The following is a 27,270-nucleotide window of genomic DNA, read 5'->3' on the forward strand; positions in this document are numbered from 1 at the left end:
TATCTCGTCCCTGTGAAGAGCAGCTGGATTTTATTTTACTTATTTATTTTACTAGAAATAAATTATTTTATTATTTAATTTTTAAAAATGTAAATCCAAGTCAGTTAACATATTGTGTAATAATGATTTCAGGAAGGGGCACCTGGGTGGCTTATTCAGTTAAGAGTCTGACTTTGGCTCAGGTCTTGATCTCACATTTGTGGGTCTGAGCCCATGGCAGTCTCTGTGCCAACAGCTCAGAGCCTGGAACGTGCTTTGGATTCTGTGTCTCTCTCTCTCTGCCCCTCCTCTGCTTGTGCTCAGTCTCTCTGTCTCTCAAAAATAAACAAATGTTCTTAAAAATAATGATTTCAGAAATAGAATTTAGTGATTCATCAGTTGCATATAACATCCAGTGCTCATCCCAACAAGTGTCCTTAATTCCACCTGCCCAGTTAGCCCATCCCCACACCTAACACCCCTCCAGCAACTCTCAGTTTGTTCTCTGTATTTAAGAGTTTCTTATGGCTTGTCTCCCTCTCTTTTTTATATTATTTTTGCTTCTCTTCCTTTATGTTCATCTGTTTTGTATCTTAAATTCCACATATGAGTGAAGTCATATATTTGTCTTTCCCAGACTGACTTGTTTCAGTTAGCATAATACACTCAAATTCCCCAAAGCAATCTACACACTCAATGAAATTCCTATCAAAATAACACCAGCATTCTTTACAGAGCTAGAGCAAACAATCTTAACATTTGTAGGGAACCTCAAATACCCAAAGCAATCCTGAAAAAGAAACCAAAGCTGGAGGCATAACAACTCCAGACTTCAGGATGTATTACAAACCTGTCATCATCAAGACAGTATGGCACTGGCACAAAAACAGACACATAGATCAATGGAACAGAAGAGAGAACTCAGAAATGGATCCACAAACATATGGCCAACTAATCGCTGACAAAGCAGGAAAGAATATCCAAGGGAAAAAAGACAGTCTCTTCAGCAAATGGTGTTAGGAAAACAGGACAGCGACAGGCAGAAGAATGAAACTGGACCACTTTCTCACACCATACACAAAAATAAACTCAAAATGGATTAAAGAGCTAAATGTAGACAGGAAGCCATCAGAATCCTAGAAGAGAAAACAGGCAACAATATCTTTGACTTGGGCTGCAGCAGCTTCTTACTTGACATGTCTCCTGAGACAAGGGAAACAAAAGGAGCAGAAATGAACTATGGGAACCTCATCAAGATAAAAAGGTTCTGCACAGCGAAGGAAACAATCAGCAAAACTAAAAGGCAACTGACAGAATGGGGGAATATATTTAATTTATCAAAACCAACACCCAAAAACAAATAATCCAGAGAAGAAATGGTCAAACGACATGAATAGACACTTTTCCAAAGAAGACATCCAAATGGCTAACAGACACATGAAAAAATGCTCAACATCCCTCCTCAACATCAGGGAAATACAAATCAAAACCACAAGGAGATACCACCTCACACCTGTCAGAGTGGCTGAAATTAACTACTCAGGCAACAACAGATGTTGGTGAGGATGCGGAAAAAGAAGAACCCTTTTGCACACTTGTGCAATCACTCTGGAAAAAAGTATGGAGGTTCCTCAAAAATTAAACATAGAACTACCCTAGGAGCCAGCAATTACACTACTGTGTATTTATCCAGGGGGTACAGGTGTGCTGTTTCAAAGGGGCACATGCACCCCAATGTTTATAGCAGCACTATTGACAATAGCCAAAGTATGGAAAGAGTCCAAATGTCCATAGATGGATGAATGGATGAAGAAGATGTGGTATATATACAATGGAGTATTACTCAGCAATCAAAAAGAATGAAATCTTGCCATTTGCAACAATGTGGATGGAACTGGAGTGTATTATGATAAGTGAAATAAGTCAGAGAAAGTTGGAGCTAGAGTGTATTTACTTTTGAGAGAGAGAGAGAGAGAGTGTGTGTACACAGGTGGAGGAGTGGTTGAGAGTGAGGGAGACACAGAATCTGAAGCAGGCTCCAGGCTCTGAGCCATCAGAGCCTGATATGGGGCTCGAACCCACAAACTGTGAGATCATGACCTGAAATGAAGTAGGACGCTTAAGTGACTGAGCCACCCAGGGGCTCCTATTGCAGCATTATTCGCAACAGCTAAGATATGGAAACAATCCTAGTGTCCATTCATAGATAAATAGATAAAGAAGATATAGTGTCTATATACAATGAACTATTACAAGCCATAAAAAAGAATGGGATCTTGCCATTGCAGCAACATGGATGTATTTGGAGGGTATAATGCTAAGTGAAATAAATATGATGAAAAGGCAAATACTATACAAGTTCACTCATATGTGAAATTTAATAAACAAAACAAATGAACAAACAAAGAAAAAAGGGACAAACAAAAAAGAGACATTCAAATACAGAGAATAAATTGATGGTTGCCACATAGGAGGTGGGTAGGGAAATGGGTGAAAGAGGAAAAAAAAAAGCATGATCTTAAATAGTACACTAAACCTCATGGATTTTATCAGGTAACCAGTAAAAAAACTACACTTGAAAGAAGAGAAACAGCATTTGTCTTTGTATTTGATACCTACTATGTGCTATATCCTTGACTAGCCTTTGATTCTCACCTTATTTAATCCACTCAAGAGCTATGCCTGGTAGGTAATAAAAACTCACCCCCGAGTAACAGATATGACAGTTAAGGTTCATATTACACAAGATCCCCTAATGGACAAGTGACAAAGATGGGACAGGCAGCCATATTTTTCTGGTTCTAAATGCCATCGTTTGTTGATTGATGATTGCCTGAAACTTATAGTATTTTTCAGAAAATATTGGTAACAAATAAGAAAACTATGAACTACTCAGGATTTGCTTTGGTTTAGTTGACCATAAGATGATCCATACTATTGTGAATTCACTTTAAAAATACATTTAAATCCATTTACAGTGCTCCACGATAAAAATAAATTCAGAATTTTTTTTGCGTAAGGGGCTTATGGCCTCTTCTGAGGATTGAGAAAGGGAGACAGTCTCAGGCATGTGGGCTCTCAAATGAAGGTGGATGGAGAACTAGGTAAACCAGATGAATATCCCCTAATTCATCAGGGCTTTGGGACTCAAGGACTCTAAGTGTCCCTGATGGCATCCAGACCCAGGATTCTGAGGTCCTCTGAGGAGCTAGAAAGAGGGTGGAGGCAGGTAATGAAACTCTTAAAAGAGCCAGGCTCTTACCTTGTTCTGAGTATGCAGGTCCAGTGCAATCCCAGATGTGAGAGTGAATTGTAGGCTTACAGCTCTCTCATCTGTCATCTCTGGCAGGGACGGCCCTTCTTATAGAAGCCCAGGCAGATGGATTTTACGACACACATATCTATCAATCTTTATCACACTCCTCCTAGCCACACCTCTCGGGAGGGAGCCAGTTCCTACAGGGAAAGTGGTTGGTGTAATCCTGTGTGTGTGTGTTGGGGGAGGTGGTTATGGGGGGTACATGCAAGCATTAGACCTGCTTCCCTGAAGCCCATCTCTTTCCCCAGTGGCCATGATAGGAGGCCAGTTCAGCCTTGCAGAGGTATTCCTTGATGAGGTGAGGACTCCATCAGCAATATCCAAGGGGAGAGTTATAATCAATAGCAAAATTATCATAGCTGCCAAGCCCTGTGATGCCCATTTTACCTAAAGCTGACTCTGAATTGGTGGTAAATGACATCTGATCTTTAGCATTGACATAGCACAATGGAGAATTGTGTGGACTGTGGTGAACTAGAGGGTATCTACCTCTCTAAATGTCAAATCTCAGTTCCATTGGTGGAGTACTCTTGGAGTTGGGGATCAGCATTGTGAGACTTTCTGAATTTTCAAATGCCTAAAATCCAGTTGTTGATATGAAATTGGGTTGGCATTTAACTCATATTTTCCTAACATAGTAATATGTTCCAATAATATACAGATCAAAAGTCGTAACTGTGGTTTATTTCATTCAAGATTCACTTGTTTGAGAATTCCAAGGTCACAGAGACATGGATGTTGACTTGTGCACTCATTTTTTCAAAGAATCTCTTTTTGAATTCCACTGGAGGTGGTTATTGTCCCAAACTCCAGGCCTTTTGTAAAATTGTTCTTTAGGGGCCATCTCCATTATCCTGGCCACCACTGTTTAAGCCCCTGACCTCCGTAAACAGGCAATTTTGCAGGGTTATTTGGACAAGGGCAAAAAAATGAAGCAAATTTGTCCCAAAGAAAGATATAGTTCAAGGTGGCCACCTAAAAAATGAGAAATTCGTTTTGGTCACAGGAAGCAACCAGTTTCTTCCTGGAGGAAGGCTGTAGGTCAGAACACAAAGCAAATTTAGAAGGAAACACATGGACTCCAGGACCTTTTCTGACACAGGTCTCTAAGATTTGACAGAGAACAAGGAACTTCACCCAATGGCTTCTCATGGACCTTCAGACTTCTTGTGATCCCATCTCAAATTCTGCCTTGACCTTGTATTCCAAACAGGTAGTACAATGTGAGACCAGGCTGTGTAACTTTCCCTGTTGGCTCAGCCTGTGTTTCCAAATTCTTCCAGATAAACACACACACACACACACACACACACACACACACACACACCAATCTTGCCACACTCAACCCTCTACCCAACATTTCCTGAATACTTGATGCACTTGCTTATTCCCTTCTGGCCTTTGATCTCACAGTTCCCCTTACCTGGAATTCCCTTCTAGGCCTGGTTTGCCAGGCACACATCTGCTCATCCTTCAAGATCCAGCTCAAATGTCATCTCTTCCCTGTTGGTGTCATTGGTCCCTTCATCCTTGTCTATGCCTCCCCCTGCCTTCATGGATGCTCATGGGGAGAAACAGACCATCACTCCCAGTTAGTGTGTACAATGTGCCAGCATTGTGCCGTGTCTGTGCTATTATTTCACATCTTGATATGCTGAGAAAATAATGCACTTGTCTATAGTGCACTGGAGAGCCTGAAGAGGTTTGGGGCCCCAGCAAGGATGTCCACAGCAGGTTCCCTCCACCTCTCTATGCTTCCAGGACCTCTGGGAAACCTTCCTTCGGCCGACTGACTCTGTAAAGACTCATCACCTTTTTTCCACAGGAGAAATGTGGTATCACCCTGGATTCTCATGGTACAGAGATGAACATGAAGCTTGGGTAGCCAAGTGCTGTTTGCCAACCTCTGAATGGTAGAGCCTGGCCTGGTGGTATGTCTGGTTTTGGTTAACCTCCCAGCAGGGTATTTTGGATGTTGTCTTATGGCTCTGAGACCTGAATCTGTCTCAATTCTACGTTAGGTGGAGAAGACCCTTCCTTACCATCCTGTATACCTCCATGTCCATATTATCCACAGTAGTTTCTGGCATATAGTAGGTATAGTCGGTGTTTTTAATCACAATTGTTGAAGTAATGAGTTGAAAAACTCAACTTCAACTGACTTAAAAGACAAAAACACTTATTGGCTCATTTGACTAGGCAGTAGTAGGAGTAAGGTTGGTTCAGATACACATAGATTCAAAGCTCTTCTCTGTGTCTCTTTTTTTCTCTGAATCTCTGACTCTGTCTCTCTCACATTATTTCTGTCTCTTCTGTGCACTCTTTACAGTCTACCTTCATTCTCAGGCAGGTCGCTTCCAATTGTCCTAGAAGAGAACATGACCTTCCATCCCTAGCACCATATGAAGGCCCAGGAGAACTCTGACAGCCCACGCCTGGTACATCTCACTGAGTCTGTTGCAGGAAGCAGAGACATGTGGTGGACAGCCCACCAGAAGCACAGGGAGTAGAGGGTGGGCAGTTTTCAATAAGAAAGGGGACTTCTGTTACCAACAGAAGGTGAAAAAGTGGACAAAAACAACCAATCTACATTTCAACAGATTTTCATTTAATGGGGACAAATGCAGAGAATGCGTTATATTGGAATTTCACAGCTGTTGGCTAGTTAGCTACCCTCTTGAGAAAGACTTCCTTGAGGCTAGGTAGGACTTTGCTAATTAGGGAAGCCATATCAGATTCATGGGACAGAACTGTTCCTAATCTGTTTGAGGATCAGTCAGTAAACTAGTTGCCTAAGGAGAAGGTTTGTGACAGGAGAAGGTGGGTGATAAGATCTCAAAGTCAAAGAGAGGTCTTGAATACAAAGCTGAGGGTTTAATTCCACAAGTTGAGGATGACAAATATGCAACCTAGGAGCCCTCATTTTGTCTTCCAGTGTCCTTGGCAGACTGCCAATAGGCTGTGCAGGGCACTCCTGCTGAGCCCAGAGACAGCCTCAGAAGTTATCTCAACCCAGTTCTCCAGAAAGCCACTAATCCGAAGGACAAAACCTATTTATCATTCCTGCCATAGATAGGGCTTTGGCCATTTCTGATATTTTTACACAGAAGAGTGGGCAGACTCACACCTTAGAGTGTCCACAAGCCTTACACAAGAACGTGAACCCGTATCAGGAGTGAGACTGACACTAAAGATTTACCTTCCCTTTACATTCAGATCAGATTAAATAACCCTTGAGAAAAAGGAAAGCAAGTAGCATGTGTAGCTCAGGGTCATGTGTCTTTCATTCATCTGAGAAAAGATTTATCTTTGGCCAACCAACCCCCCAGTGGAGATGGGAAGTAGAAGCAATGGTATAGGGAGGAAACCAGGCAAGAGTATGAGGGACCAGAAATCTGAACGCTGTCTCCATGTCATCAAGACTGTTTCTGTTAGAGATTTAGTTAGAAGTATTCTCTTAATAGAATTCTCTCATCCTTTCATCAAATTTGTAAGACATGGTCCACATTTTACATTTGCAGAAAGATAAGTTAAAGATATTAATTAAGTGTTTTTCCCTCAAGATAGCTACATGATGATGGTGGTAGTTGTGATTATGGTGATGATGATGATTGTAGTGGTGGTGTTGGTGGTGATGATGATGATGAAGATGATGGTGCTGGTAATAGTGGTGATGGTGATAGTGGTGATGATAGTGATGATGGTCATAATGATGATGATGATGATGGTGGTGATGATGATGGTAATACTGATAGTAATTCACAAGCATGGTTACAGAGTCTCTACTTTTCAAGCACCATTCTAAAAGGTTATCTCACTTTATTTGTACAACAACCCTATTATTACTTCCATTTTACAAATGTAACTAAACTACACCAAATGTAAGGATCTTTCTAGACAAGTTACTTCAGCCTAGGAAGTAAATATCTCAGTTGCCAATGAGGGAGAATTATGCCTACTTCATAGGATTGTTTTATGCTCAAAGGTGATACATACAGAAAGTGCCTTTCCCAGGGATTGATACACAATCTAAATCTCAAATATGAGAGACACTTATGGTATTTTAAAAATGAAGTAAGGTACTTATACATTTAAAAACTCTCCCTGTTGTCTCCTTATTCTATTAAAGTAAAAAAATAGAAGTTTTAGATTTATAGAAAAAATAGGACCCTATCCCACATCTGACTCAGGTTTCCCTACCATTAATTTCTTATATTACTATGCTACATATATAAAAATTATTGGGCTGATATTGATACATTATTATTAAAGCCCATATATTATTCAAACTCTTTAGAATTCACTTAATGTTCTTTATTATTTTTTATGTTTATTTATTTTTGAGAGAGAGAGAGAGAGAGTGAGAGAGAGCACAAGCAGGGAAGAGGCAGGAAGAGAGGGAGACAGAGGATCCAAAGTGGGCTCTGTGCTGATAGCAGTGAGCCCAATGTGTGGTTTGAACTCACAAACTATGAGATCATGTCCTGAGCTGAAGTCAGATGTTCAACTGATTGAGCCACCCAGATGCCCTCTTAATGTTCTTTTTAAAGTTGTTTATAGAGTATTTTTAGGGCAGCTTTAGGTTCACAGCAAAATGGGTGGAAAATACATAGGGTTTCCATATACCTCCCATCTTCACACATATACAGACACCCTAACTGTCAACATCCAGCACTGAAGTGTACATTTATTACAATGTTTGAACCTACATTAACACCTCATGGTCACCCAAAGTCCATAATTTCCAGTATAGTCCACTCTCGGTGTTCTACATGCCATGGGTTTTGACAGACATAATGGTATGTATCCACCCATATGGTCTCAGAGAGAATACTTTTGTTGCCCCAAAAATTCTTTGTGTGCCACCTATTCATCCCTCCTTTTTCCATAACGTCTGCTAATCACTGATCTTTTTCTCAGGCTCCATAGTTTTGCCTTTTCCGGAAAGTCATATGGTCGGTATCATACAGAATTTAGTGTTTTCAGATTGGCTTCTTTCACTCACTTTATTATTTTAGGGTTCTTCTATGTCTTTTCATGGCTTGATAGCTCATTTCTTTTTAGTGCTGAATAATATTCTAATGTCTGGATGCACCACAGTTCATTTATACATTTACCTACTTAAGCACGTCTCAGTTGCTCCCATGTCTTGGCAAAATAAATAGCTGCTATAAACACTCATGGTTTTATTGTGACCATAGCTTTCAACCTCTAATGGTCTTTTCTGTCGAGGATGCTAGCCTATGTTCTACATCACAGTTAGCAGTCATAACTGTAGAATTCTTTGACTGTGATGGTTTCTCAGGTGTTCCTTATTTCTGAGGAACTTGAGAGTTTTCAGGGGGACTGGGCAGGTGTTCTGAGAAGGTGTCCCTTTTGGAGTTCACCTGGTGTTTTTCTCATAATCAGATTAGTGTTATGTCATTCTTCTTTTCATCAGTGATTTAAATGATGGATGTCAGGTTTCCATGGGGGGGTTCCATAATGTCTGAACACAATTGGAAACACTCACAGGTTAAGGCTGATAGTTGAATGTGTTTCTTGTGTAGTCTGGTCACTGGCAGTTGATTTCAAGTTTAAAAGCTAATTTTAACTATCATGTGTTTGTTACTACAATATCATTCTTTGACTAAGGGGAATGGCACATTGGGGTGCAGACATGATAGATCCCTCAGTGGGTGTAATTTGGTTTGTGAAGGGAGCTTTAGCTGCAATAATACCTGGCCAAATTTGCTAAAACAAAACAAAAAACAAAAAGAGTCCCTCCTTCAAAAATGACCACAGACTTAGAAAATGCTGCATCAAAGTAATATCAGTTGTTGGGTTAAGTCATGTGCACTAAAAATTTATTGTCAGAAAATGAGGAAATTGTCTGAAAAACCTTAGCTAAGATCTAACTAGTCAGGCAAAACACGTTTATCTTAGCTCGACTGAATGGTATTTGCATCCCAAATTTAAAATTCTCATTAGTTATGAGATTTCAGAATTCCTGTTCAGCAAATCAAATAATACATAGTACTAAAGTTTCCCATTAGAAGAATAAGAGACAGTGAAAGGCTGATAGTAAAGTACTTGATATCAATGAAAATTGAAAACCTATAAAGTGTTTACCTTAATAAGATATCCAGATTCACACCCCATAATATTGAATCCATTTTGTTAGAAGTTTTGTTAGTATTCTAAATCTATCGAAAAAGAAATGCACATTTTGGTACCATTTAAAACCATATGAAATTGCTGTTTGTAGTAACTCAACAGTCATAGAATATTAGCAATTTTGAATGAATCAAACTAATAAAGTTTTTTTCCCCCTTCAAGTAATAGGGCTGTTTCAGCCTTATATGTTATTATAATTTTTTTAGTGCTTTATAGCAAACTCTCCAGGAAGCAAGTCTGTGGATCACCTCCAGGTTTTTCATATCTTTGTTTTTAAGGAGAACGTTGTAAAACAGGTTAAGCATGCTTTAAAGAAGTCTACATTTTTAAAATAATATTTCTGAGACATCCAGTAAAAGGCTAGTGGCCCTTTTGAATTTTGAGTGTGTTACAAAGAGAGCTAGTTGCCACCATGGAAAGCTTCCAGAGGGAGAGAACAAGTTGCCCTTTCTCTGTGTTGCTTTGATGAGCCACCATGCATGTAGGCATATGAAACGCAGCTTCTGTCACAGGGAGGGGTGAAGATGTTAAGATGAAAAGGACAAGGGGATCACACTCACACCTAGAGAGCAAAGCACTCTCACATGCTGAGGGCTGTTAGGGGAAGTCAGGGATGGGAAGGGGAATAAGGTACTGACTGGCTCTAGGGAGAACAGGGTTGGGATCTAACCAGACCTCATTCATTCTGCCACTCAATCATTCATTCGTTCTATCACTCACTCATTCTTCCCTTCATCCAAAGACCATTCATGATGCATAGGGGTACATGTACCCCAATGTTCACAGCAGCACTCTCAACAATAGCCAAATCATGGAAAGAGCCTAAGTGTCCATCAACGGACGAATGGATCAAGAAGATGTGGTTTATCTATACAATGGAATACTACGTGGCAATGAGAAAAAATAAAATCTAGCCATTTGTAGCAACATGGATGGAACTTGAGGGTGTTATGCTGATCGAAGCAAGTCAGGTAGAGAAGGACAGATACCATATGTTTGCACATATAGGTGGATTAGGAGGAACTTAACGGAGGACCGTTAATGGGGGAGGAGAAGGGGAAAAATAATTAGGGAGAGGGAGGGAGGCAAACCATGAGAGATTCTTGAATGCTGAGAACAAACTGAGGGCTGAGGGGGGGTGTGGGAGAGGGGAGGGGGATGATGGGCATGGAGGAAGGCACTTGTTGGGATGAGCACTGGGTGTTATATGGAAACCAACCTGACAATAGACTATTTAGGAAAAAAAAATTCTACTTTGTACCTTCAAAAAAAAAAAAAAAAGAGCACTCATGAAACACTTAGGGTCCTAGAGTCTCTCTGTCATTTCCTGGAATGCAGTCAAGGTGACCTGGTCCTTGTTCTCAAGGAGATGCAGACTAAAAGGGTAAAGACAAGGATCTCAATCATAACAATAGAGAGGTAATTGCTTTGTAGGAAGGAAGCCTGGGGTTATCTGGGTGGGGGACACCTAAACAAGCCAGAGGCTGAGAGAATTTCTTAAAAGCCTGCAACTGGTTAAGGGACGCTCAACAAGAATGTTGAGGAAGAGGATGTCATTTATTCAATGCTGACTCAGTACTGTTCTATGCCAGCTGCTAATATCAGTTTAAAGAATCAAAAGTGAATGGGAGTTGGCTTCTGCCCTCAAGGTGGGCTGGTTTAGGCTGTGGCTCACTATCTGATGATGGCTCTAGTGATGACACTTGTCACTTCCAAACCTTAAGCACCAGATGGTTTTCATTTTCCACTGAATAAAGTCCTGATTTTTGAGGGCAACATAGGAACTTTCTCTTTCTACTCCCAGCCAAATTTGGTGCAGTATCCACTGCTCCTTTTAGGCATGTCCTGAGGCTCCATTTACATCTGAGTGTCCATTCTTCTGCCCAAATATCAGGATATTTCCAGAGACTCAACCTCTGCCAAACTGTTAATTTTGTCCTGAAACTCCATCCTACTGTTGTCTACATGGCAGTTAGTCATTGTGATTTCCTGTGCCCACATACACACATACAAAATCCATGATTCTTTATCTGGGTTTCCCTAAATTTTTACAGACTTCACTATTATTACAGTGGACTTGTCATTATATTGTGTTCATTTACATTCTTGCCACTGTCATCATCCTCGGAATTGACATCTCCAGCCCAGATTTCTAGCTTGATACCTTGGAAAAAACTTGGTATATATTCCTTGGATTGAATTGGATTTTGTGTTTTTCAAGAACCTTCTGCTTTCAGTAATGGGAACTAATTGAATTTAACATAGTGAAGCAAAGAAGATTGAGAATTTGGTGGAAGTTTCTTAAATCATGGATGCATGCATGGGGAGATCACCAAGACACAGAGTTTGGGCCTGAAACTCTGTTCTCATGCCACATCTCAGTTTTCTCTGCATGTGTGCTTTGATTTTCTCTTCTCCTTTTCTCCATGTGGTTGGAAACATGGGTGTCAGCAGCTCTGAGCTGAGCTGCAGTGTGGAAATGTGAGATGACCTGAGCCGAAGTCCAATGCTCAATCAGCTGAGCCACTCAGGCTCCCTGAAACTAGGTCATTTTCTTACACCATACACAAAAACAAACTCAAACAGAATGATGACCTAACTGTGAGACCTGAAACCATGAAAATCCTAGAAGACAGGAAGTAATTTCCAACTTTGATAAACTGGGCTTGAGTCAACATTTCTGCCATTGGACTCCTCCACCCTGGCAAAGAGCAGGATTCTGGAGGGAATGGCCCAGTCACCTAAAACATGTGGTTGGATTTGGAGGAGGAACAATTGTTCTCAAAGATGTGGAGAGTTGTTGCCAGTAGGGAGGGACTCTGTAGGCTTCATGTCTGCACTGGAAGAAAGTTATGGATAAGGTAGAGAAGCAAGTGGGCAGAAGGGCATTCTATATTCACCTGGGGCTGCATCCAGACCAATGGCTCCCAATCTTCCCAAGTGAGAGGACCATTTAGACACCCACAGCCCTGGCCGACCTCCCTGCAGAGCTCACACATTTACTAAAAGTGGTGGAACAATTTGGTGAGGGTGACAGCAGCTATCCCAAGAGCCATTACTGCACGCAGATAGGTGCTAGCCTTATTCACATGCAGAGGGAGGAAATGAAGGCCAAAGACAGTGACTGGTGACGCCAGGATTCTAAATCAGGTCATGGAGATGATCGAAATCCTTGCACTTACCCTAGGCTGCTGTCACAGAGGAAATTGGGTAATCTCTTTACATTGGATTAACCACAATGCTATCTATTGTCATTTGAGCATGAGTTATGCATTTATTTACAAGACTATCAGTAAGATCCTTCTGTACTCTGTCACACCTCCCCTCAAGCCCCACACCTTCTCCACTGCTCTCACCTGACAGCCCCTGCTCTGGAGCCTTGGGTCCAGTGGTTAGAAAACTCTGAGATCACACAGGCTGCCAGCTTCACATGCGAAAGTCTTAGGAACTCCACTCTGGATGCGGAGGGGGTGACGGGACCAGTAATTTGTCACCCGCCCATCCAGGTTTTCCCTTAGAATTTAACACAGTTTTCAAATAGAAGAACTGAGCTCTGAGAGTGACAGTGTCATCTGAGTGTGGCAGTGGGAAGGGACAGAAAATAGAGCTTCAGCCCCATGGTGGGGGGAGGGAGTGAGGCGAGGGTGGGGAATAGGCTGGGTTTAGTAACATGATTCCCTCTTCTGTTAACATCAAATTATCTAAAAGCAGAAAAACATCAGTCATCTTTTCTAAATGTCTCCTTAAAACAATCATCTTGGGGCACCTGGTGGCCCAGTCAGTTAACTGGCCAACTTTGGCTTAGGTTGTGATCTCATGGTTTGTGAGTTCAAGCCCCATGTTGGGTTTCTGTGTCTCCCTCTCTCTCTGCCCCTCCCCCGCTCATACTCTGTCTCTATCTCAAAAAAAAAAAATCTTTTAAAATTAAAAAAAATAAATAAAACAAGCATCTGAATGAATTCAAAGATTTATTTTGTCTGAGATTTAAACTTGTTCTAACCACCTTCTATAACAGATTGTTTATGGCTCTGGTCAGGCCTATTCAGGCTGATGTCTTTCTGGGTGTGACTGGGGGACTCAGTTTCCCAGTTTTCATGATCATGGTGCTCCATATCAGAGCTATGTGGTGATCATATCCTGGAAAAGCAGATTGACATGTAAAGAGCTTTTCCTTATCTCGAATATTTCCATCTCTTTTTTCTTGATTGATGACCATACTACACTCCCACACAGCACCATACCATTGCTAGAGCCTTCACTGCACCTTACTACATGAGACCTTTATCACAACACTGTCAGGAGTGGCTGTTATTTCAAACAGAATTAACAAAGAGCTAACTGACCTAAGTGACCTCCCTAAGCCCCAAAGTCATTTCTCTCAGTTGCACTAGATCTCTGGCTCCAGGTGCAGCCTTTGTTCTGCTCTGATAGAATAAGATGAAAAGTGACACCATAACTCCAAACCAAGCCTGATGGCACCTGAGTGCAGGATTCAGGAAGATTCCAGAAGGAGAAGTCCTGGCAAGACTCCAGCTTGAAGCCTGGCCTGGCCTGGCTCCAGGAGCAGAAGGGAAGGAGAGGGAGGAGAGGCAGAAAGGGAACAGGGATTTGTGGAGGTGTGGGAGGAGGGGGTATTGGAGATGGAGAGGTATCTATACTATCCAAAGCAATCAATAAATTTAATATAATTCCTATCAAAATACCAACAGCAGTTTTCACAGAACTAGAAACTACAATTCTAAAATGTGTGTGGAACCACAGTAGACCTCAAATAGCCAAAGCAATCTTGAAAAAGAACAACAAAGCTGAAGGTATCATAATTTCAGATTTCAAATTATACCATAAAGTGTAGTTATCAAAACAGTGTGGTACTGACACAAAAATAGACAAAATAACTTAACGGGACAGAATAGAAAGCCCAGAAATAAACCCATGATTATATGGCCAAATAATCTTTGACAAAAAAGGCAAGAATATGCAATGGGGAAAAAGATAGTCTCTTCAACAAATGGTGTTGGAGAAACTGGATGGCTATCTGCAAAAGAATGAAACCAGATCTTTTCTTATTGTTGTTGTTTATTTATTTTTGAGAGAGAGAGAGAGACAAAGTGTGAGTGGGAGAAGGGCACAGAGAGAGGGAGACATAGAATCTGAAGAAGGCTCCAGGCTCTGAGCTGTCAGCACAGAGCCCAACATGGGACTTGAACTCACAAAATGTGAGATCATGACTTGAGCTGAAGTCCCATGCTCAATCAACTGAGCCTCTCAGGCTCCCTGAAACTAGGTCATTTTCTTACATCATACACAAAAACAAACTCAAAACAGAACTAACTGTGAGACCTGAAACCATGAAATTCCTAGAAGACAGGAAGTAATTTCTCTGACAGCAGTGGTGACAACATTTTTCTAGATATGTCTCTTGAAGCAAGGGAAACAAAAGTAAAAATACATTATTGGGACTACTTCAAGATAAAAAGCTTCCGCATAGCAAAGGAAACAATCAATAAAACTAAAAGGCAACTTACAGAAAGGGAGGAGATATGTCCAAATGACACATCTAATAAATGTTAGTACCCAAAATAAGTAAAGAACTTATACAAGTAGACACACACAAAAAGGAAATAATCCAATAAAAAATGGGCAGAAGGCATGAACAGACATTTCCTCCAAAGAAGACATATAGATGACCAACAGACACATAAAAAGATGCTCGACATCACTTGTCATCAGGGAAATGCACATCAAAACCACCACGAGATATCACCTCACACCTGTCAGAATGGCTATAGTCAAAACCATGAAAAACAATAAGTGTTGGTGAGGATGTGGAGAAAAAGAAACCCTCCTGCACCGTTGGTGGGAATGCAAACTTGTGCAGCCAAAGTGGAAAACAATATGGAGTTTCCTCAAAAAGCTAAAAATAGAACTACTACATGATCCAGTAATGGCACTACTGAGTATTTATCCAATGAATACAAAAACAATAATTCAAAGGGATGCATACACTCTTATGTTTATTGCTGCATTATTGACAAGAGCCACCTTATGAAAGCAGCCCCAAGTGTCCATTAATAAACGAATGGATAAAAAAGAAGTGTTATGTATATACAGTGGAATATTATTCAGCCATAAAAAGGATGATTTCTTGCCATTTGCAATAGATGGAGCCAGAGAGTATTATGCTAAATGAAATAAGTCAGCCAGAGAAAGACAAATACCATAGGATTTCACTCACACGTGGAATTTAAGAAACAAAGGAGACAAACCAAAAATCCAGACTTTTTAACTATAGAGAATAAACAAATGGTTACCAGAGGGGAGACGGGTGGCAGATGAGTGAAATAGATGAAGGGGATTAAGGAATACACGTATCATGATGAGCACTGAGTGATGTATAGAATTGCTGATTCACTATATTGTACACCTGAAACTAATAAAACACTGTATGTTAACTATAGTGTAATTAAAATTTTAAAAAATTCTTCAAAGGGTTTCTTTAGCTGTAGTTTATAAACTACAATCATCCTGGAACTCAGAGACCTGAATATATTTGTAACTAGACACATAGCAAGGGGTTTCTCATGCTTACACTTTTCTTAGGCATTTTATTCAAAGCAGTTACACCCTATCCATGATATATACATCTCTCAGGCATTTATTAAACCCTTCTCACATACTGGGATGGTTGTAAAAGAGGCCAATGATTGTCCCAAAGCCCAAATTGGCACAATGTTCATATGATCTTTGGATCATAGAATGTGAGAGGAGGAATATGTAGTTAAATGTCATCAGTTTAAATTTATCAATTCAGTTAATTTGACAACTATTTACTGATGTTCCTATATAAAGCCCAGACAGATTATATGCCGCTCACATGGTCCTAGGGCATGTGAAGCAGCAGAGTGAAGCATCTGGGTACCGCCAGTTGCTATAACAAAAACACCCCAACCTTGGGGCTTCACACACTGAAACATCAATTCTCCCTCACATGAATGCAATATGGGGGTTTCCACAGTGGATTACCATGAACTAAATTCAGTTGTTGCCTTAAAACCCCAGCTTTGTCAGACTTTGTGACTGCAGCTACATGGATTATACATTTTGGCAGGATTCCGTCTTGGACATGGCTAATGCCTTTTGCTCAATCTCTTTGGCACAAAGTGTCAAGGATCATTTGTGTGCAAGCTCATCGGGGCCTGCAAACCTGTTTCCTGTCCTGCCACAGGGGCACCTGGATGCTCACACTCTGTGCCACCAAGGCAGGGCCAGTAATGGGACAGGTCTTCCTCCCTCAGGAGTGACCGCACTGATGACCTCAAGCTGATGGGCTCCCAGGAAGAGCAGGTGGCTGCCACTCAGGAGCAGAGTCCTGAGAGACCAGCCTCCAGTCAGTCTTGGGAAGACTGTGGACTGAGACTTGAAGATCGAGTCCCGAGGCAGGAAAGGAAAAGTTACTCCCCCTACAGACCTCAGAAGCCAAGTGGGAAGCCCAGATTTACTCAGACTGTTTGGGGTTGGGGGCCAATATGTGCCTCATCCAGGGATTTTGTTGAGGTTGAGCCCTGTGTACAAATGGATCACAGAATCTGCCCAAGTTTGCCCGGGGACCTGGGTGGCAGGTGTGTTAAAGGCAGCCCACAGGCCACCTCCCTCAGGCCCTGTAAAGCCCAAGGACCTGGGTGGAATCCAGGATTCTGACGATGGGAAGTGTGTCGAGTGGCCCCTCTGGCAGTGGAGGCGCCTCTGTCCAGAGTCACTTCTTGGGGCTCTGACTTCCTGCCCATGTGGCCCCCTGCTGTGCTGCACTTGAAGCTCTGCTGCTGGCCTACTATTGGGCACCTGTGGAGAGCGAGTGGCTTTAGGGAGGGCTGCCAGACATCACTGTGTCCAGGTGTTCCCATCCTGCATTGCCCCCTCAGATACTGGGAAGGCGAACAGATTTCTCATACAAAATGGAAATGGAACATTCCAGAACAACAAGTCAGGTCCCATAGACAGATGCTCTTCACACAAGGAGGTAGTGCCTCATCTCTAGGAATCCCTTGTATCTTCCTTGATGACTTACACAGGAGCCTTGTGCTGCCTGGAGATGGCTCCCAGGAAGGCCTGAGGATGCCTGGAGCTGGTTTACTGAAGGCTCATCCAGCTATAAGGGGATGTGTCTACCGCGTGGCAGCAGCCCTCTAGAGCCAGTTTCAACTCTGTAAGGCCTCCTGTGGTAGCCCATCCACTGATGGGCTAAATTGAAAGCCACTTCCCTTTCTGTTGACAGTACTCTTAAGTACCAGGCATGCCTTTATTATCTCTTCTTGGCGCTGTCTAGCAACCTAGCTCGTGGTTAAGAAAGACATGTATATTAAAGACACCCATCTGTGGAATTGTGAGTTCTGGAAAGCCATTGATTGAGGACACACTTTTTGTGCCTGATGTGGATGCCCACGGGAAGGTGCAAACCAAGATGAGGCTGATCATAACAATGTGGCTGTTTGAACCTGTAAGTACTATAAGGCTAGTATTGGTACCTCAATCCATGTTGCACTGTGTGTATTAATCCCGCCGCTCTCTGGATGGACTCTAAGGATGAGCCTCCATCTGTATGCCAAGGAGACTGAAATGGCCCATCAGCACTATGGTACCTGTTTGCAGTTGATTTAATTCTCTAAGAGTAAACAAGAACCCTTATAGCTCCAAGGCCAGGCTTTGTCCTTTTCTGGGAAATAGATTACATATGTTCTCTGCTGCCATCTTGTGGCAATTTATGGCTTCTTGTGGCCTTTGACAGTAACTGAAATTGCTATTCTGTGGGAATGGCAGGCAGGTTCTGGCCACGCCATAGTAGCACTTGAGACCAGGCTCACCATATTTTGGATATCTGGGATATTTACTGTCATATGCTTCCCGAGGGGTCCTGAGAGTGGGCTAATGGACATGACTTCCAGAGGGGTCCTGAGAGTAGAATGGACTTTAAAAGACTTGACTGGGAAAGATGGCTAGGTAGACCATGTTATCAGCATTGTAGATTCCCCTTAGAGAAGACAGTGCAAGCATAATGCAGCTGGTCCTCGGAGACAATGGCTACCCCTTACTGCCTCTGCATCTCTGCGATTAGAAGCAGCGATCAGTGCTCAGGACACAGCTCTGATATCTGAAGGACCAGGTCCTTATGGCCTATCCTGGCACTCAAAGTTTGTGTACCAGTCACTCCAGGAACACATACACAGGTGCCTGCCATCAGACTTAGATGAGGGGTGGGTTGGAATTGCAGAGCTAAGAAGTGAAATTTACTGAAGTTAACCACAATTTACCATCCAAGACTCCCTTGGAATTTGCCAAGACTTCAGTAGACTTTGGAGTTCCAAAATAGTTCCATTGGAAAGATTCTGCCAGTATAATTTCTGTTTAAGTAGGAAGGTGGGTCCTGATGCTTCTTAACCTGTCATCTTCCTTTGTTAACTAAGTGGAGACTCCTGTTCATGAAGTCTCATGACGGGTTGACAAGCCTTTGCTTGAACCACAGGGACAAGGAGATCACTAACTCAGAAAGAAATTTGATCTATTTACTGGAAGGCTGCCATGGGCAGGTGACATTGGCTCCCTTTTACTGAGCCCTCCTCAGTGCTGGGCCTGACGCTGACTGTCCACCCAATAAAGTGGGTGCAATCTCCTCCCCATTTTACAGAGGGGGAATGAGGTTAGGGGAGCTTGTACTACTCCTCAAGGGAGAGTCACATGGGAATCCAGGCTTCTGAGTCTGATACCAGCCCGTTCTGCCTCTAAAGGGCCATGGGAATCAAAGGAACCTAAGACATGGTCTTTGTGCACAAGTGTTTGAGATCTTGTTGAGGGCGAGAGAAATGACATAAATGCTCATTGAGAAGAGGACAGAGTAGTGGGAGTGTTCGATTGGATGTAGGGGTTGGTAGCAGTAGCTCAGGAAAGGCACACCGGGGTGGAGAAGCCCCTACTCAGGAAGGATGGGAATGCATAGGGGCATTTCAGATGGACGGTGGGCTTTGGGGCTGTGATTAGCCCTGTAACGCTTCCCCCACTTCACGAACACACACTCAGAACAAGCTTCACCTCTTCCATCTCCCCAACAGATGTGTAGTGGCTGGTGCTCTGCCAACAATCTGGAGCTTGCAGTGTGGCTGAGCCACATAGCTTGGGCAATAGCTATTTTCTAAATGGATCAAGATGATTTCCTTTAGGGTGACTTGAGATATTGCTTGGCCAATGTTACTGTGCTTTGGATTCATCCGGAAAGCTTACTAGAATTCACATTCCGGGGGCGTTACCCTCAGAGACTGTGATTCAGTGTATCTGGAGTGGAGTCTGAGAATTAACATTCCTACAGCTCCTCAGGCCATCCAGATGCTTCTGGTGTTCAGGCCACACTTTGAGTAGCACTGATTTATATCACATTTCGTCATTAGAAAATAGCAGACAGCTACAACATGGCTCTAGCTTGAAAGATTAGGGTAGGTTAGGAAATGGTTTGGGCCAAAACCCACCCTAGCTGGTGATGTGCATGACTGAGAGCCAGCGGTTTACATTCTGGAAGACCTGGCTCTTCTTCTGGTCCCGACACATGAGCTGTGTGATATAGGCAACTCACCTCTCTAAGCTTTCAGTCACTTCGTTTATAATTGGGAATAAAATTTCTAACTTCATAGGGATGTAATAAGGATTGTATGAGGGGACAAGTGAGAGGCATGGAACTTTTATAAGAAACAGATTTGAGGGGTACCAGGGTGGCTTAGTCAGTTGAGTGTCCAACTCGATTTTGGCTCAGGTCATGACCCAAGGTCATGGGATTGGGCCCCATGTCGGGCTCTGTGATGAGCATAAAACCTGATAAGATGCTCTATTTCTCTCCTTCTGCCCCTCTCCTTGCTCGTGCTCTCTCTCTAAAATAAACTAAAAAAAAAAAAAAAAAGAAACAAAAAAGAAACAGATTTGACAGGTCTGTCATAGTAGATGTTTGGTTCATATAATTTTAGAACTCAATGACAGCAAACTTCCCATGCCCCCCCCCCCCCCACCGGCTTCTGTGTCTCTCACACACCTCCAATGTGTTGTCTTGGTTCTAACACTGACACTGAGCTTCTAGGAGGTTGGGCCAATCTGTTAGCTCACCTCTCCTCCATCAGTGTCTTGCACTTGCTTGGGACATAGCAGATGATAAATAATTACCTATTAATTGGACAAAACACATGTAGAGCTGTATTTATAGTTCTCAAGCCAGGCTGCATGGGAACTACATGAGATGGAGCCCAGAAAGTGGTTCTGTGAATCCAGGAAAGTGTTTCTCAACCTTGGCCATCTATTAAATCACCTGGGGAAATTTAAGAATCCACATGCTCAAGCCACACCCCTTGCCAGCTATGTCAAGTCTGTAAGGGCAGGATGTAAGCATCAGCCATGTGAGTCCACTGTGTGACAGGGGCCGGGCATCATGGCCTTAGATGAAGAGACACTTTATGATCACAAGCAGTGGGGTACTAATGTGTTCTTAAGTAAAGGTGAACTTAAAATTAAGAGGGGGATCAGTCAGTATTTTTATGTGTTTAATAAAATTTGTAATTTTTCTATCTTTTGTGATTTTGGTAATTTGTTAGTTTCTGTGTTTATAGTGCATATAGTGCGTGCATGGTGTATATTGTATAGTTTGTATAGTGCGTATAGTGTGTACATAGTGTATAGTGTGTGTATAATGTATACTGAATAGTGTGCATTGTGTGTATAGTGTTTAGTGTGTATAGTGTATAGTGCATATAATGTTGATCTCCTTCGAGTTACCTTACCTATCTATTTGGCTATTTGCTGTAGCTGTTGGGTGACCGCGCTGGCTTGAATGCTGTTCCCTCCCAAATTCATATCCACCTAGAACCTGGGAATGTTTGCCAATAGGTTGTTTGCAGATGTGATGACATTAAGATGAGGTCCTTCTTGATTAGGATGGGCTCTGATCCAATGATTCTTTAGAAGCAGAGGGAAATCTGGACACAGGCACACAAGGAAGACTCCACGGGAAGACAGAGACAGAGACTGGAGGTGAGAGTCCAAGGAACGCTATGAATCATCTCAGTTGTGAGAATTTAGGAAAAAGGCATGGAACAGACTCTTGAGCAGAACCCCCTCGGAGGACCCAGCTGTGCTGATGAATGTATTTCAGACTCCCGGCCTCCAGAACTGTGGGAGAAGACACTTCTGCCGCTTTAAGCCACGCGCTTTGTGTAATTTGTTACGGCAGCCTTGAGAAAATGACACAGTGACGTAATTGGCATCTATAATTTAGGTATGTGTTTCAATAAGAATATTAGAGTCAGATTTCTGAAATCAATCTTTTATTGCTCACACACACATCTGCTATCTGCTGGGTTTTGTCTCGCTACAAGTCTAGGTTCCCAAGTAATGAAATGTGACACAATTCATGACTTGTTCCGAAAGCTAAACTGGAAATGAATGAATGTATCACATACTGGAACTTTCATTGAAGGCTCAGATGACTAAAGCAAAACTTCTAGAGATAAAACAAAACAAAGTCCAAAACAGGTGTGAACACACGCTTGTCACTCTTTGGCGTGTCAATGAATGTTGCATATAAAATCACTAGACTCTGTAAACTCCGGAAGGGAAAGTTTCTTTTCCAGTATTCGGAGATGCTGTAGATCAAGAACTTGTGCCGTTGGATCTGCTTAAAAACTGTGCTCATACAGTCTGAGTGGAATGATGTCTATGAAAACCAATATTACCATTTTCCATACTGTAACAAAAATAAATACACCAAAAACACCATGTTATCTCTAAGATGAAGTATTCACATCGTGAGTTACAAAGGTAATGCAAAGGTCATGAAAAGCATGTGACAATTTGTTAAATATACAAAGAGTAAAAAAAAAAGCTATCTTCACATTCTGCTCCCTTTAAAAACCAAATACTGAAACAACCATTTTATATATTAATAAACGTAACCTATAAAAATATCATTAATTCAACTAGTATTTCTTCACTATTTTATGTGGGCCAGCCCTGTTGTAAGAGGCATCAGCACTGATTTTTATCTCACCATATCTAATATTGTCATGTAATTTTAAGATGCTATTGATTCTGTTTTAAAAGTTCATCATGTAATAATAAAGACCTCCCCAATCCCAACTTTGGAATATGGTTTTAAAAAAGAAAAGGCTTACTTTTTGACGGATACAGTTTCAGCACTATAAAATACTAAAAAGGGAGATACAATTATTTTTTTTAAGTTACGATCACAGCTCAACAGCTGCATCCCCCACATTTTTTTTTTACCCTAATACAGATGCTAACCGAGTAAATTCAGGAGAGACAGGTCAAGAAGGAGGTGAATGGAGTGAAAAATGAAGCGGAGCAGAGAGGTGTACACTACAGAGTCAAAGTGAACACTAGTAAACACAGCTATAAAGTAAAGTGCCAAATCCCCAAGACAGAGGAACTGCAAACAAGAAATAAGAAGGCTGGTTAAGGACACTGAGAAGATTAAGGAAGAAGGAGAACAGTTAAAACAAGCATAAGAAAATGGGTACCAAGAAGACACCTGACCAGAGATGACCCCCTACTTTAAAAAAGGACCAAGTTTAATCTCATCAGAGCTTGTACTGAAGTCAGTACCACTTAGAAAGTATCCTCCCCGCCCCCCCCCCCCCCCCCCCCCAGCATCTGCAGAAACTTGTCTACTTACTCATCATACACATCCTCTGAATCCATTCGACGGTAGTACTTGGCCAGCTTCACAGCAAAAATGAGAGCCGGAAGTAGAAATATGGTGGCTTTTCCTATGCCGAACCAAAACAAATTCTGGGGGAAAAAAAAGATAAAATTGGGAGGATCAGATGCCTCAAGATGGGGAGATAGAAAGCAGCAGTTATTTATTTATTTTTTTGCAATTGTTTTAATGAGATCTGATTTTGTTCACTGAAACCATTTGTAAATGCAACAGGAGTCATACACTGTGTGAAGGGCTGCATATTGCTGCAATTCATTAAATCTTTCTGGAAACCTTGAATCGATCCCATTATTATATTTACTTTACAAATGAGGAACAGTGGGAGCATGCGGGGAAACAAGGATTTGCATCTAGGACCCCACCGGATGGGGTCCCTTTGCTGCCAATGATAGGGGCATGGCGAATCCGTTTTCTGAGTTGTTCGATGCCGCTAATTCACCTTTCTGGCTTTGCTCTGCATCAGAACAGTGGGACGGAGGCATCTTCATCCCGTAACGCTATTGAGTGGAGAAGGCAGGATCGGCGCCTGGTCCCTACTAGGCTCTCGACAAACATTCTATATTTAACTTAACCAATCTTTTTTTTTTATTTTTAATATTTTTTTATTTATTTCTAGGAGAGAGAGAGACAGCGTGAGCAGGGGAGGGTCAGAGAGAGAGGGAGTCACAGACTGAAACAGGCTCCAGGCTCTGAGCTGGCAGTCAGCACAGAGCCCGACGCGGGGCTCGAACCCACGAACCGCGAGATCATGACCTAAGCGAAAGTCGGACGCTTAACCGACTAAACCACCCAGGCGCCCCTTAACTTAACCAATCTTAAGGGTAGATCATAGGCTGCCTTCAATCTCGTTTTGTTTAAAAAGCAGGTTAAGGTATTTTCAAAAAATAGTTGCCAACATTCCTAAGTCAGATTTCACATAGAAACCTGGAGTTAACGTCTTTCTAGAAAAAGCCTGCAAGTTCAGTGCCATAACTGAGCCCCCAGCCCCACGAGGCAGCACCAGCAGCCAGCTGCGGAGCGGTGGCTCTTCCATCGGGAAGGTCTGTGTTCAGCTGGGGCCCGGCCACGCCACCAGCTCTTGCAGGGGTGACGCCCAAAGCTATTTAACCTTCTCCACCCATCAGAGGAGACGCAGCTGCGAGACCCCATGGGCGCCATACACCAGCCAGTGTCTTACACTTGCCCCACTTTGTAAATGTACGATCTGCCAGATCCCTGCAGGGGTTCAGGTCTGCGGCCGCTGCCTTAGGGTGATGTTGTAGGTAACACCAGCACAGCGTCCCCAGCCCCCCCGGGAGGCAAAAGGCAGCTTGGCTGTGACAGTGACGCTCCCCTCCCCCAACCGTCACAGCTCAGCCACTGACGTTCCGCATTCCTCCTGGCAGAGAGCACTGTGGAATGGCAGTGGCGCCTCTTGGCCCAGAATTCCAGTAAATTTCTTCTCCTTTCCCCACACGTTCTTTTACTGGTAGATTTCCATGGTTTCAAACCTTGCTTTGAGAGGCTTTAGAGCTTGAGGACAACCATACATTTTACTGGAAGCTGCCCTTATTCTTTCAGGAACAATCAAGGTATAAAAGAAACACGCTGAGCATCCTGGAGTCTACTTTCCTGGCAAAATCAATGCCCAGGGCTCTTTCTTTGTGAGTTCGAGCCCCACATTGGGCTCTGTGCTGACAGCTCAGAGCCGGGAGCCTGCTTCCGATTCTGTGTCTCCCTCTCTCTCTGCCCCTCCCCATCTCATGCTCTGTCTCTAGGTCTGTCTCTCTTTCTCTCAAAAATAAATAAACAGTATAAAACAAAAAGAATCAACCAGGTTAGCCCAGGGCACACCTACAAAGCCATCAGCAGGGGTCCAAGCAGCAGATCAAAGAGGTTAGGGGCTGGGAAGGAGGGAAGCGGCCAGGAAGCCAAACCTTGGATCTGTGTGGCTGGGAGAGGACAGGAGTGTCTCCATTCAGGGGTGAAAGTCCAGCCTGCAGGTAGATGGGCATGTGGGTGGGAGTGGGACAGGGAGATGACAGATGGAGCAATACAGATGTACTTGGACAGAGAGCTGTTTGATCATCCTTCCTTCATTCAATTGCCTGTGCTAGGCAATATGCCAGATGACAGAGACAGAGCAATGCACAGGCCCTCTGCTCAGGGGGTTGACAGTCTAGAGTGTGTTGCAGGGGACAGGTCTTTTCTCTTTTTTCTAAGCTTATTTATTTATTGGGGGGGGGGGCAGAGGCAGAAAAAGAGGGAGAGAGAGAATCTCAAGCAGGCTCCATGTTGCAAGCACAGAACCTGATATGGGGCTCGATCCCATGAACTGTGAGATCATGACCTGAGCCAAAAGCAAGAGTCAGATGCTTAACCAACTGAGCCATCCAGGCGCGCCTGAAATGGATGGGTCTTAATCAAAGAACCACACAAATGTACAATTCAAACAGCAATAACATCTCCAAAGGAAAAGCATAGGATTCTATGGGAGTGTATAAAAGGGAGCCCAATCTACTTGGGAAGATCAGAAAAGGCTTCCTGGAAAAAATAAATGTTTTAGCTAAGACCTGAAAACTGCTCAATAATAATAGTGAACATGTATTGAGTGTTAATGCTCCAGGTATGGTGTTAAAGTCTTTAAATATAATCTCTCACTGAACAGCCCCATTTAGGTGATAAAGCCCAGAAAAGTTCAATAATTTTTGAAAGTCATGGAGTTCAGAAAATGTAGATGTAGAATCTGAATCCAGAGTCTATATTCTCATTCATTGGCAGACTTAGAGCTAGAGTTAACCAGGCTGAGTGTGGGTGTGGAGGGGAAGAATGAGAGAGAGTAACAGAATGAGACTTCCAGTCCAGGCAGCAGAAATGGCATGTGCAAAGGTCCTGAGGTAGGGCAATTGAGATATATTTAAAGAAGTGAAAGAAAACACTGTGACAGCCATAGGAAGCCACTGGGGCACTTTAAGCAGGGGGAAGGGAGAGGGAAAGCTCTCAGAGACATTCAGTGTATATTGAGGAGTGAATAGAGCTGAGGAATAAACTTGATTAATTGGAACTTAACATCCCAAAGGGAATATCTCAAAGGTCTTTTAAATCTAAATTAAATTAAGTTTGCTGTAGCTTTGGGATTGTATATATATAGTTGCATTAAGAATCCTTTTGAATATTGGCAGTCTGCACACTAGTGACGGCTCCTTTCCAATTGTTCTGCACAAATAAGAGTTTCCTTTGTGAGGGTCTCCTGGCTTCTATAAATATAAGTCAAGTTAAGGAACAAAGGTAGGCAGCCAGGTCTTTCACTTTTCTCAATCTAGTGGGTATCCTAACACATTCATCTAAATTTTAGATTTCAGGTCTTAGATTCTGCAACTGTTAACAGACCCAAACACAGAACTATTTTATATCATAGTGTGTGCTACCCTCTGCAAACAAAAAACGAAGACTGAGGAGTTTATTGTGTTTCCTTATTTTGAAAGATGGAATTCTTACCATGGGGTCGGTAATGTAGCCACACAGAAAGACGTCAACAGCAGAGTCTAAAGCGGTGGCCACAGGTTTGCAGGCTGCGATTTTCTCAGTAATCTACAGGGTAAGAAACACAGGTGAACACAGCCACACACGAAAATCCACAAGAATTAGACGTGCCATTTATCTTTGACCTGTTTTCACAAAAAGGATATCTACACCTTCTACGACCCGGAGCAGAGCACGGATTTCTATGGATGAATTTGACAATGTTTAAAAGCAGGTACTTGAATGCAAGATGCTGATTCTCTCTGCCCCTCTGTCTCTGGTTTCTGCACTTGTTTTATGGAACCATAACACCCACCCTTACCAGACTTCTGAGAGAATGAAGTACAAGTGTCAGGTACAGTCTCGGTCTGAATTTCTTACCTGATCTTTTTGAGATCTGACAAAGGATGTGGAAGAAAATGGAAAGCTAGTAAATCAATAATTATATGTTTTAGACCCGGGCTTGGCAAACTTTTTCTAGAAAGGGCCACAGAGTAGGGGTGCCTGGGTGGCTTAGTTGATTAAGCATCGGACCTCAGCTCAGGTCATGATCTCA

At 42.5% G+C, this 27,270-nt stretch overlaps 1 protein-coding gene across 3 annotated transcripts in view; it reads right to left on the reverse strand.

Annotated features, from left to right (window-relative positions):
• Positions 1-21,784: 21,784 nt before the first annotated feature.
• PROM1 (prominin 1) overlaps positions 21,785-27,270 on the reverse strand; it is a 112,349-nt gene continuing 106,863 nt past the window's right edge. For 2 of the 3 annotated variants that reach the window (XM_039241561.1, XM_039241562.1), the window contains exons 22-24: positions 26,691-26,783; positions 23,169-23,284; positions 21,785-22,220 (exon numbers count right to left, since the gene is read on the reverse strand). In XM_039241561.1, coding sequence (XP_039097492.1) covers positions 22,166-22,220; positions 23,169-23,284; positions 26,691-26,783 — 264 coding nt within the window. In that variant the 3' untranslated portion in view covers positions 21,785-22,165. Of the gene's footprint in view, positions 22,221-22,647; positions 22,682-23,168; positions 23,285-26,690; positions 26,784-27,270 lie in introns of all 3 variants that reach the window. The other variant, XM_039241563.1, reaches the window with a different exon arrangement.

The sequence above is a fragment of the Hyaena hyaena genome, unplaced genomic scaffold (genome assembly GCF_003009895.1).
Source record: "Hyaena hyaena isolate Hyena2069 unplaced genomic scaffold, ASM300989v1 scaffold_195, whole genome shotgun sequence".
Classification (NCBI taxonomy): domain Eukaryota; kingdom Metazoa; phylum Chordata; class Mammalia; order Carnivora; family Hyaenidae; genus Hyaena; species Hyaena hyaena.